The sequence below is a fragment of the Rhinatrema bivittatum genome, chromosome 1, assembly GCF_901001135.1.
Source record: "Rhinatrema bivittatum chromosome 1, aRhiBiv1.1, whole genome shotgun sequence".
NCBI lineage: Eukaryota > Metazoa > Chordata > Amphibia > Gymnophiona > Rhinatrematidae > Rhinatrema > Rhinatrema bivittatum.
In genome coordinates, this window is record NC_042615.1 from 333,952,675 (window position 1) to 333,964,810 (window position 12,136).

Consider the following 12,136-nt stretch of genomic DNA (forward strand, 5'->3'; position numbering starts at 1 on the left):
TTACATCTTAGGACTGCTTTGCTGACCCTCATCAGAAGGCCCGGCTGGCATGCAAAGCTTCAATACTGGAGAGGGGATTCAAAGAGGAGATTTTTAATAACAGATGAGGTAGCCACAAGGAAATGTTCACATCTCCTATCCTAAGAGTGTATGTATACAAGAAATGAAATAGATTGGGGGTCAAAAAAAGAGATACTTAGAGAAAAAGTGTGGAGCCAAGAAGCCAGGCAAGCCAATACTGTAAAGGATTTAGCTCGTGCTGCAGCTTTGAGATATCTTGTGGGGTTGTTTATGTTTTGTATTACATAGGATAACTTTTTTTTTTTTTTTAATTTGAAATCCTATGTGGAAGACCCATTTTGTATGAAGGAAACATTTCTTGATCTGTCACAGAGCAGGCACAGTACAATTATGGGGGGAGGAGGGGGGTTCAATTTTCAAACAGCCTGAGTAAGAAACGCTGGCAGAAATGCAGGTTAAGTTGCTCCAGTTTTCAAAGCAGACTTACCGGTAAATGCAAAAGTCTGCTTTGAAAATGAGCCCACCAAATCTACCCGCACGAGTTCCACCTACCATAACACCCACGCAATTTTTCCCAGAAAATGTAGGCACAGGTTTTGTATGTGCACAGGTCCAAACCCGGTCCCCATCTCTGCAGCCAGGAGCACCTCTGCTCCGTCCAGGCAAATTTGTGCACACACGGTTCTCCCTACGTATCGGGCGGGCATTTTCATAAGAGGCCATTTCTGCTTGGAAAACGCCGTTTTACCCACAGAGGTTCATTTGTAAATTATCCTCTGCAAGAAAATGGAAGTAGATTCTTTTCCTGGCAAATATGTGCTTTTAGCATTAGTGTTGGCGTGTTGTTAGAAAGCATTTGTGGCCTGGAAATGACGTGTGACCAAGTTGCTTGCTGGGGTGAAACACCTGTCCTCTCGCTGATCAAGGGCAGAGCCATAGAGACTTGGGCACTGGCGTAGTGCAACCTTCTCTGGTCCCCTGAAGGCTGCATGAGGATCACGGAGCTTAGAAAGCAGCGGCAGAAGTTGGACCAAAGCACCATTTCCTTCCTTAATTTAAAAGCGGGTGAGTCACACATTTTTAGATGTAGGGTCACAATCCTGACCCCTGCCAATGGTCTGTGTGTCTGCCGTCGGATGCGGCTCAGCAGGTTGGAGACCCATATTTTAGGAGCTGGCGAGCTTTGGACGTTGCTCTCGCTCCCACGTCTGTCTTCTCTGGAAGTGCGTCATATAGAGCTGTGTACGCAGAGCACACTGACTCTCGGGGCAGGCACATCCCTTTAACCACTGCCTGATTCTCCAGAGGGCTGATGCTCTTGACACCACTTGTACTGTAGCGGTTTTCCACCAGTGGAAGGATTCCTTTGCCCCCCACGTCACCTTGGAGATATTTTTCCATTCAGCTGAGCGCTGCCTGTGTCCTGGATTTGCAGTTGGTTGGCCTGAAGCACCTGCAGCGTTGTGCGTTCCCTTGACTGTTCCCAAGGGGGAAGGCTGCAAAGCAAAGCAAGAATTGAAAATGATTAATGCAGGTACAGTTCCTATCAGTCCTCTTAGTCATAGGATGCCTTGAGGAGGGTTTTCATTTGTTTGTTTTTGCAGTGCATTGTTCCAATAGTCATATTCTTTGCAGACTGTGATAGCTTTTATGATACCAACATGTCCAGAGAGAAGTGACAAACCATAAAAAAAAAAAAAAATGCCAGCAAAGCCCTAATATCTCCTGATATTCCCCCTTCAGAGATCAAAATGAATTTGGGTGAATTAAGACCATCGTTTTCCTCTCTGCTCTCCCCTGTGCCAGCACATCTGGTGGATTGCAGGACGTCTGTGTATATAAAACTGAAATGATGACAAAGTAAAGTATTATTGACACAGGCTACAGATTTCCCTTGCCTCATGCAAGGTACAAGGTGGAAAATGTGTGCTTTTTGTAAATTCCAATTATCAAACCAGCTGAAAATTTGAACTAAGCCTGTAATGGCATTAAAATATCTGAACTTAGAACATTTAGTTTTAAATTCAAATGATTTATTTTATTTTTTTTTGATAGTACTAAATTTGCATTCTCCAGTATTCCTGGCCTGGGAGAGTGTGAATGTGTTGGATTTTAGCAGCTGAACAGGACCAGGCATGGCTAGTACCTGGCTGGGGGGACCACCGAGAGGAAAGACCTGGTGCTGAGATTACTGAAGGCAAAGGCAAAAAACATCTTGGGTACCAAGGTGGAGCTGTGCAGTACCTAAAAGTGAATGGCGTTTGGTCTGGTAGCTGAGTTTCAAGCATTCTGCATTGCCATGAAGGGTTACCTGAGTTTGATTACGGGGCAAGGCTTCTGTTCCCTAAGTCATCCGAGGATGGGATTGCTGCAGGGGCAGTCTTCACCACCCTTCAGAGGGAGGGGACTCTAAGCCATTGTGCCTTGTGGCTACCAAGGCACAATGGCTTAGGCTCCCCTAAACTTCCAATTCAATGCTCGAAGATTTCGAGCCAACATCTTCCCTGGAAATAGAAAATATCCTCAAAAAACTTAAACCAGCTTCGCATCCTTCAGACCCAATACCGCCCAACCTTCTTTTCAACATCCCAAACACCATCTCAAAGCCAATCTCGGAAATCATTAACCTCTCCTTAATGCAAGTCCAAGTACCAGACCAACTAAAGCTCGCCATTCTTAAACCTATTTTTTTTTTTTTTTTTTTTTTGGTGTTTAAACAATTTTTATTGGGTTATACAATAACAGCACAGATCAATCCAATCTGGATTGCGAGTCGTGCGCCCGCGAGACATGGGTAAAGTCGCGTTCCAGCGGATGCAAAGTTCTCCACACGTCTAGTAAATGCAGTTTATCTTCCAACATTACAGGACCCCTCCCCATTCCATGCTCCCTCTGTCTCGCGGGTCGAGCATCCAACTCTCCATCTTTAACTGTATTGAAATCTCCGCCCACTACAAGTATGTCAGTCAAATGTGGTAGCAAATATGAGTATAAACATCTGAAAAAATGGGGGTTATAGGTATTAGGGGCATATACATTACAAAGCACTATAGTTTGCCCATACAATTCAGCAATGAGAATAATATATCACCCTTGAGGATCTGCGATTTCCTTCAATATCTGCAAAGGTAAGTTTTTATGTATTAAAATAGCAACCCCTGCTGATCTAGAGGACCCCCCTGCCCCTCTAATCTCTCCTACCCAGTCCCGCTTCAAGTACCTAAGTTCCGATACCGCATGATGTGTCTCCTGTAGAAATGCCACCGACACCTGCTTACGTTTCAGTAAAGTGAGAACTTTAGAACGCTTAACCGGGGAGCGTAATCCACAGACATTCCATGATATCACCCGTGTAAGATTAAGCATACCAGAAAAACCAACATCCACAGGAATGCCTCGTATCCCACCTCAAAGGGGTAGGGACCCTCCCAGCCAAGGCCCCCACCTTCCAACATCCATACACCCCCATTTCAAAGGAAACACTCATTCCATAGTACCAACCAACCAGACAATCATTCAGCCTCGCTTCTACAACTTCCCCCCTCTCTCCCCCTTCCCCCCCCCCTCTCTCCTCCTTCCCCTGCCCTAGCAGACCTGCTGGATGTTGTTTTCCCTATTGCTCCGTTGTGGCTACTTTTTGGCTGCATCTCCCCGATTCGGATTCGGGACCCTGGCTCACGTTTGCTTCTCTCCAAGGCCTGTTTGGTGGGAAAGAAGATTATTCTCTCGACGTGGCGGTCTGCTGAGTCCCCTTCCTTTTGGTCTTGGCGGAACAGTCTGCACTTCATGATGACCATGGAGAGCCTGGAGGCTCAGATGACACCCCAGCGCCGCAGGCGATTTCTGAGGATCTGGCAGCCGTACCCTTAAAAAAACCTAACTTGTCTCCAACGGACCCAGCCAACTTTCGCCCAATAGCTAACCTTCCCATGATTGCAAAAATCATGGAAAAAATAGTTAACAAACAGCTTTCAGAATACCTGGAGGAACATAACATTCTCTCCCCCTCTCAATATGGATTTCGTAAAACATTAAGCACAGAAACACTTCTTATATCCCTTGCAGACACCATCCTAATAAACATGGAAAAAGGACAAACCTACCTACTTGCACTCCTCGATCTATCTGCCGCTTTTGATACGGTGAACCATGCCATCCTCTTAGAACGTCTAACTGACAATAGGCATCAAGGGATCTGCTCTCAGTTGGTTCAGATCCTTCCTGTCCAACAGATGCTTTAAAGTCAGGATAAACAATAAAGAATCTCTCCTCGTCCACTCCAACCTGGGTGTTCCCCAAGGATCTTCCCTCTCACCCACACTTTTCAACATCTACCTTCTACCACTCTGCCACCTACTTACAAAGCTAAAACTATACCACTACCTGTACGCGGATGATGTCCAAATACTCATCCCGATCACAGAATCTGTACAAAAAAAACTCTTAACCACTGGAACAAATGCCTTCAATCAATTAACCACCTTCTTTCCACTCTCAACCTGGTCCTAAACTCCAACAAGACAGAGATTCTTATCATTTCTCAAGAAGACCTCGCCATGCGTCCTGTCTCACCGTCCTCTTCCCAATCAGCCAACTCAATCATAAATCACTCTCCATTTGTTAGGGACTTAGGCGTTATCCTGGATAACCAACTCAACCTTAAGAAATTTGTGAACACCACCACCAAGGAGTGCTTCTTCAAATTGCAAGTCCTCAGAAAGCTAAAACCACTCCTTCACATTCAGGACTTCAGAATGGTACTGCAATCCATCATCCTGTTGAAACTGGACTACTGCAATTCCCTTCTTCTCGGTCTCCCGGCCAACTCTATCAAACCTCTCCAAATGGTTCAGAACTCAGCTGCCAGGATTCTCACCAATACCAAAAAAAGGGAACATATCACCCCACCCTTCAGAACCTCCACTGGCTACCCATCAAATCCAGAATACTCTTCAAAGTTCTCACGATCATACATAAAGTTAAACACAACCTCACATCTCTCAACACATCTATACAACTAAGACCACATACCTCATCTAGACAAATCAGAAGTGCCTACAAAGATACGCTATATGCCCCCAAGCGAAAACATCCTTAAGAAAGCGTGCCATATCAACAGCAGGACCCCATCAATGGAATGCGTTGCCTCCTGACCTCCAGCAAGAGCCTTGCCCATCAACATTAAAAAAAAACAAACTTAAAACATGGCTATTTAGCCAAGCCTTCCCGGACACTTAATATTTCCTCACTTTCAGCTTGACACTTTCAAGCTGACATTCCACTCGGACACTACAGTCTAGCTCAATGATTCTGGTTTGTTTTTTTTTTCAGTTATCAACTCATTTGTTCTTGTTAATCTGTTATGACCCTGTTCCATGGTTAATTGTCCCCCCCTGTTCTTTGTATCGCCCCTGAGCGAATGTTGCAGTTGCATTGTAAACCGATGTGATATGTATCTTTTACAGGAACGTCGGTATAGAAAAGTTAAAAATAAATAAATTAATAAATACCAGAGTTAGCACTCGTGATTGCAGAGTCCTGGAGGGTGTGTGTGTGTGTGTGTGTGTGTGTGTGTGTGTGTGTGTGTGTGTGATTTGAAACAGAGGAAAGCCCCTGTGTAGTTGTGTAGGAAGGCTTTTGGAGAGAGAGCCCAGCAGAGGGCCGGTTCCAGTTGGGCTGGAGGCTGAAAGGATCGGGATGAAGCTGCTGGGCCAAAACAAATATGAGTAGTATGACCAACTGATAAGTTCATGTCGGCTACAAAATAATTCAGTTAGCAGAGCTGCTGCTTTAATTTCTGTACTTTAGATTTTTTTTTTTAAACTTGTTAAAGCAGTAATTCTTGGTTTCATTATTGGCTTAGTTAATGATTTGGCAAAGGAATGTCAGATCAGTGTCTTTTTTATTTTTTTCCAGTAATGATCACTCTGGCATGGAGAAACAAGCCTAGACAAGTACACTTCTTAACCTTTAGGACCTATGTTGCAGAAGAGTCTGACTTTTTTAAAGAAAATTATGGAACATATTGGATGCTTTTTTTTTTTTTTGCCCCTGATAAAAATTGTATCCTGCCTGCTATCTGCTGGTCAGATATCTGAGGTGTGAGCTCATTTCAGAATTGGTTTAGTTGAAGAAAGGGGTGGGGAAGTTGCTTAATCCTATACAAAATTGTTCTAAGGTCAAATTGATGGGTTAGCATGGGATCAGGGACAGATTAAGGGCGCCTCAGCCATGGGCTTCACCTTACTCTCATTACCCTTTGCCTTTGCCTTTAGTCTGACTTTAGTCCTGCGCAGAATTCCCCTCCCCCTCCCCCCCGCACGCAGAATTGCCAAATTCTGCGCAGAAAATGGCATAGAAGATAAAGGCCCCGGTGTCCTGTGAATGAAGCGTGTCATTTGTGGTGAAGATGAAGGCCCCGGCGCGCAATGTGCGATGAAGATGAAGGCCCCGACATGCCGCAAATGGAGCGTGCGCATTCACAGTGAAGATGAAAGCCACTGTGGGACGCGCCCAGCTCGCGGCATAGATGAAGGTCTTGGTGAGAATGAATGTGTGTGTGTGTGTGTGTGTGTGGGAGGAGGAGGGGTATGGGAGTGAGGAGAGTGGGGAGGGAGGGGGAGGAGGTGTAAGAAAGAGAGCAGAGGGGTGAGCAGGAGGGAGTGAGAGAGAGCAGGGAAGGTGAGAGAGCAGGAGTGTGTGAGGGAGAGAGAGCGGGAGGGGGGGATGCTTGAGTGTGAGGGCCAGAGAGGGAGCCTATATGAGAAGATTGTGAAGGAGTGTGTATGTGTGTGAAAGATTGAGAGCTTGTGTGTATGAAAAAGGCATCGTGGGTATGTGAGGGTGCTAGCCTGTGTGAAGGGATTGTGTATGTGTGAGACAGAGCCTGTGTGAAGGGGTGCATGAGAGAGATAGGTAGCCTGTGTGAGGATGTATGTGTGAGAGAGCAAGGGAGCTTGCGTGGGTGTGTATGCAAGAGAGAGGGCCCTGTATGAGGGGATGTGTGTGTGCAAGACAGTGAGGGAGCCTGTATGAGGGTGTGTGTATGTGTACTAGAGAGATGGAGCATGTGTGTGAGAGGGAGGGACAGAGGGAGCCTGTGTGAGGGGCAGTACTGAGAATGGGGTCAAACTCTGGGACTGGCGATAGAGGGGAAGGGGTTGAGCCTAGAGGTGGAGGGGAGAGATATTGGCAGGTGGAGGAATTGGGGCCTGAGAGGGCAAAGTGGCCAGGGGAGTAGGGAGAGCGAGTGGAAGGGACACTCTTACAGTGAATTTCTAGGGAAACTCTGCTCCAAATATTTAAAATTCTGCATCTCTAAGTAATAACTTTTTTCTGACTGTCATGTAATTTGTGTTAATTTGACCAAAATAAAATATGCAGAATTTCGCAGAATTTTATGTTTGTGTGCAGAATTCCCTCAGGAGTCTGACCTGTGTGGCCACCCCCCCCCCCCCCCCCACGCCCAACTTCTTTGCCTGGGATGAGGGTTCTGATGAAAGAACCTATTACGTTGTCACAAGAAGAGAGTAAGAAGTATGGGGGAAATAAGTAAATGCACACATATATGAAGGTGAGACCGTGCCTAGAGCATGGAGCAGTTTTTTGGGCTCCATATTTTAAAGCAGCAATGGTAGCGCAAGAAGTTTGTGTGCCCCACAGTGTCCTCGTCTGGCCAACAGCTGGAGCTGTGTCTTGACCAGCAAAGGAAGCACTTGATAAAGTATCACTTTTAGGTGGGTAGAACAGTACTTAGTACCATCAAAATGATGAGCGGATCCTTCTCAGGCAGTCACTTTCTAAACGATAAGATAAGGTGAACAGTTTTCTGTTCACCTGTTTTTTTTTGTAACTGCTCTCTTCCTACTTTGTTTTTACCCCTGTTACATGTAAACCGGCATGATATCTCTGATGATGGTCGGTCAAGAAAAAAACACAAATAAAATAAATAAATAAAAATAAGATAAGATGGGTCATCTTAGGACCTGCAAAATTGCTAGAAGTGGTTTTGTCATCGTTTGGTGGGATGTACATTTCATGAGGGGGCAACCTTCTGCCGCTCGGTTTCAGTCCTGAAAAGTCATCCTTTGGTTATTACTTTGGGCCTCCAAAAGGCACATTTTGATTTATGTTTGCTAACATAAATGAAGCCAACAAGCGAGCTTGACACCTGCCATGTTACGGGATCCCCTTGACCATTCTTGCTCAACCCCAAGCCTCTATTCTGCCCTGCAAGTTTCTCGCACCGAGAGGAACTGTTTTGGAGTTTGGGACTCTTGGAGCATCTTCTTCGGTGGGAAGTGCCACCAAATCTGAGCTGGGTGTTGAGCCTGGCTCCTACGAGCTTAGCTCCCGCTCCATAACCCCTTCCTTCACCATGCCCAAATGCCAATCCAATCATCACATTGTGCCTTGAATTTCATCTGATAAACTTGAAAGTGCCTGATCTGGGCAGCTGCCCGGTTTTACTGAGTCATGTGCAGGAAAATTCCTGGTGGCAGGTTTTCCTGGCTCTTTCTCATTGGACACGGGAGAGACTTAGGGTTTTGTGGTGCTGTTGGGTGCCATTTTGCAGGGTTATTTGTGGCATGGGATGCAAGACTCTAAATGGAAATGATGAGCTCTCTAAGTTAATCCATTTTTTAATTTTTTTCTTTCTTTTAAAAAAAAAAATGCTAGAATTTTATTTAGGAAGGCCATGTATTTTGATGTCTGCCTGTTCTTTTCTCACTATAGGCATTAGGGTCCTGCAGAGTAATGTCATAAATCCAGTGAAAGCAGAGGGCGAAACCACCTTTGAACATTAATGACAGCAGGAGATGATCATAAAAATAATAAGAGGAGCTAAATTGAAGACATCCATTTTCAGTTAAAGATGAGACCACATATTCAATTAGTGTTCTGTAGCAAAAGTATTTGTCTTGACCAGACATCTGGCACTGTTATAATGTAGTGTTCTCACAGATTTATTTGCTTAATCCATAATCAGATAACTCACTTGTCAACTTTGGTGGTTGTTTTATTTTTTTTATCTATCTTTTCTGCCAGATACACAATCAAATGATGTATGGACATAGATTAACTAGGTTTTGACATGTACAAGTTAGACATTCAGCCTGTGTATTTCACATCCTTGCCGCAAGCAGCTTAATTGTTAACAGGATGGAGAAAGTTACAAATCTTTCCTCCCTAAATAAACCTAGTTTTGCTTCCAGGTCTGCCTATAGCACCATTAACATACATAATAATTAGAGTAAAATCATGTTAAGTTTACTTTGCCAGTAGTGGTTACTGTTTACTTCACTTCCTAAAAGCCTCCTTATATTCGGGCCGATTCAGTAAAGCCCGTAGGAGAGCGGGCGAATGCCCGCTCTCCCGGCGCGCGCATAGGCCACTCTCCTGTGCGCGCGATTCAGTATGCTAATTAGGCCCAGCTGTAAAACCAGGTAAAAAGAGTCGCTAGGGACACTAGCGTGTCCCTAGCGCCTCCTTTTGGACCGGAGCGGCGGCTGTCAACGGGTTTGACAGCCGATGCTCAATTTTGCCAGCGTCGGTTCTCGAGCCCGCTGACAGCCACGGGCTCGGAAACTGGACGCCGGCAAAATTGAGCATCCGGTTTTCAACCCAACAGCCACGGTCCGACTTCAAAATTTATTTATTTATTTATTTTTTACTTTTGGAAAGTTTCGGGACCTCCAACTTAATATCGCCATGATATTAAGTCGGAGGGTGCACAGAAAAGCAGTTTTTACTGCTTTTCTGTGCACTTTCCCGGTGCCCGAAGAAATTAGCACCTACCTTTTGGATAGGCGCTAATTTCTGAAAGCAAAATGTGCGGCTTGGCTGCACATTTTGTTTTCTGAATCGCACGGGAATACCTAATAGGGCCATCAACATGTGTTTGCATGTTGCGGGCGCTATTAGGTTCGGGGGATTGGACGCGCGTTTTCGGCCCCTTACTGAATAAGGGGTAAGGGAAAACGTGCGTCCAATGGCGGGTTAACAGTGCGCTCCATCAGAGCGCACTGTACTGTATCGGCCCGATTGTTAGCTCCTTGTATTTTCCTCATATATGGCTCTGCACCTTTCTGTCAGTTGCACCCCATTGAGCACTAGCCCATTGAAACACTTCTTTCTATGTATCCAGCATTGCTATAGATTGAGTTAGGAGGGGGGAAACTATTCCTTTTTCTCATCTTGGTGCCCTGTGTTGTTTTGATAAGAGAGGCTGATGACAAGAATGATACAAAGAATAACCACGTCTGGTCATCTGATCCGCGAACCTTTAGAAAATTATACCTTGCAAACTAACCAGGTGGTTAAGCTATTTGTGCTCACCAGCAGTAACCTTCTGTGACATGTTCTGTGTGAGGCTGCTGATTGCAACCAGTAAGGATAGTGAATAATTTATACTGTATGAAACAAACAAACATTTCCTCCTGACTGCCAGCTATTTTTCATCAGTGCCTCCTAGACTTTTTTGTGCCTTGATTAGTCTGCCTTGCTATTTAAAGTCAGAGAGACGCCCGTGTTCCTTAGTTTACCTGTTCCTTGCTACTGTTCCTCCCTCTGTTAGTTTTCTTTCCTGTTAACCTTTCTTTTGATGATGTTGTTATTATTCATTTATTAGATTTGTGTATTTCTTTTCTGTCATTAAAACTTTGTACCTTTTTTCATTTTGAAATTCAAAAGAAGTGGGAACATTGGGGCCAAAATAACTAAGAATAGGTATTGATGGACCAAAAGAATCGCAGTGATGTATTTGGGATGTGCCATATTTTTACCTGATTTCACATCAACAGAATGTCACAATTGTACAGCCCATAGTAATTAAGTTGACTTAGGGAATGGCCTCTGCTATTACTCGCATCAGTAGCATGGGATGATCTTGGTGTTTGGGTAATTGCCAGGTCTCGTGGCCTGGTTTGGCCTCTGTTGGAACAGGATGCTGGGCTTGATGGACCCTTGGTCTGACCCAGCATGGCAATTTCTTATGTTTAGAAAAACATGCCTCTTGCCCCTTCCACTATCATTTTGTCTCTGATAAGAGCTATCCTGCTGATTGGAGTTAGTCAGTAAGACTGAAATTATGTGATGGTTTATGTAAGAAAAGTATCTTTCTCTGTTATATTTTTGATGCTGGTGCACTGTTGTCTTACGTAGTAACATAGTAATGATGATAGAAGACCAAATGATCCATCCAGTTTGCTCAGCAAGTTTTCCCTAGTAGTAATTACTGCTTCATGCAGGTTACCTTAGTGTTTCTATTAAAGGTAGTAATGGCTGCTCTGTGCAGGTTTCCCCAAGCCTTATGTCAAGGGTAGCAACTGCCGCTTCATGCTAGCCATCCCCAAGTTTTATATTGAGTAGCAATATTTACAATCAAAACCAAGCAACATTTTTACTGGGTGAGCAGCCTTCTTGATAATTCAGATAATGCTGCTTGAGCGTGCTTTGATTTTGGACTTGGCTATGGAACCAGTCCTGTGCTTTATCCCTAATGTCTGTGTATCAGTATCCTGGACCATAAAAGTTGGGGCCCAGCGTTGGCTGTCTTCTGAATCCAATCTCCCTCTTCCCCCCCCCCCCCCCCACCCTGTTGAAGCAGAGAGCGATGTTATCACAATGAAAGGCTAATTGGTTAAGGGTTGTAATCCCCATATCTTCAGTTAAGAGAAGTAACTGGTGGCTCTGTGCGCCTTACCTCCATGCACCCTATTCTTCATTTCCAGCCTCTAGTCTTTAGGGATCCATAGTGTTTATCCCATGCCCTTTTGAATTTGTTTACTCTTTTCATCCTCACTACCTCTTCCGAAGGGCATTCCAGGCCTCCACCACACTCTCTGTGAAGAAATATTTCCTAATGTTGATTTTGTAATTCTGCTGTTTCTTTTTAGTGGAAAAGGCTTAAAGATGGTGCATCATGTTTCCATCAAAGCAATAACGTCCAAGCCCACCTCCACCATTAAGGCCTGTAGTCTGGGCAATAAAATCCCAGAGCTGTAGGCCTTAATGTTGGAGGTGGACTTGGATATTGTTGCTGTAATGAAAGCATGGTTCTCTGAGTCTCATGATTGGGATATGGCCATCCTGGGCTATAACTTGATAAGGAAGG

General features: G+C 44.6%; 1 protein-coding gene across 9 annotated transcripts in view; it reads left to right on the top strand.

Annotated features, from left to right (window-relative positions):
• CDKL2 (cyclin dependent kinase like 2) overlaps positions 1-12,136 on the top strand; it is a 207,751-nt gene that overhangs the window by 27,788 nt on the left and 167,827 nt on the right. Inside the window, exon 1 of one of the 9 annotated variants that reach the window (XM_029598356.1) lies at positions 1,234-1,555. The exons of the other annotated variants lie outside the window; for them this stretch is intronic. Within the exon in view, the coding sequence (XP_029454216.1) occupies positions 1,550-1,555 (6 nt within the window). The 5' untranslated portion in view covers positions 1,234-1,549. Of the gene's footprint in view, positions 1-1,233; positions 1,556-12,136 lie in introns of those variants that run through there. 9 annotated transcript variants of the gene reach the window in all.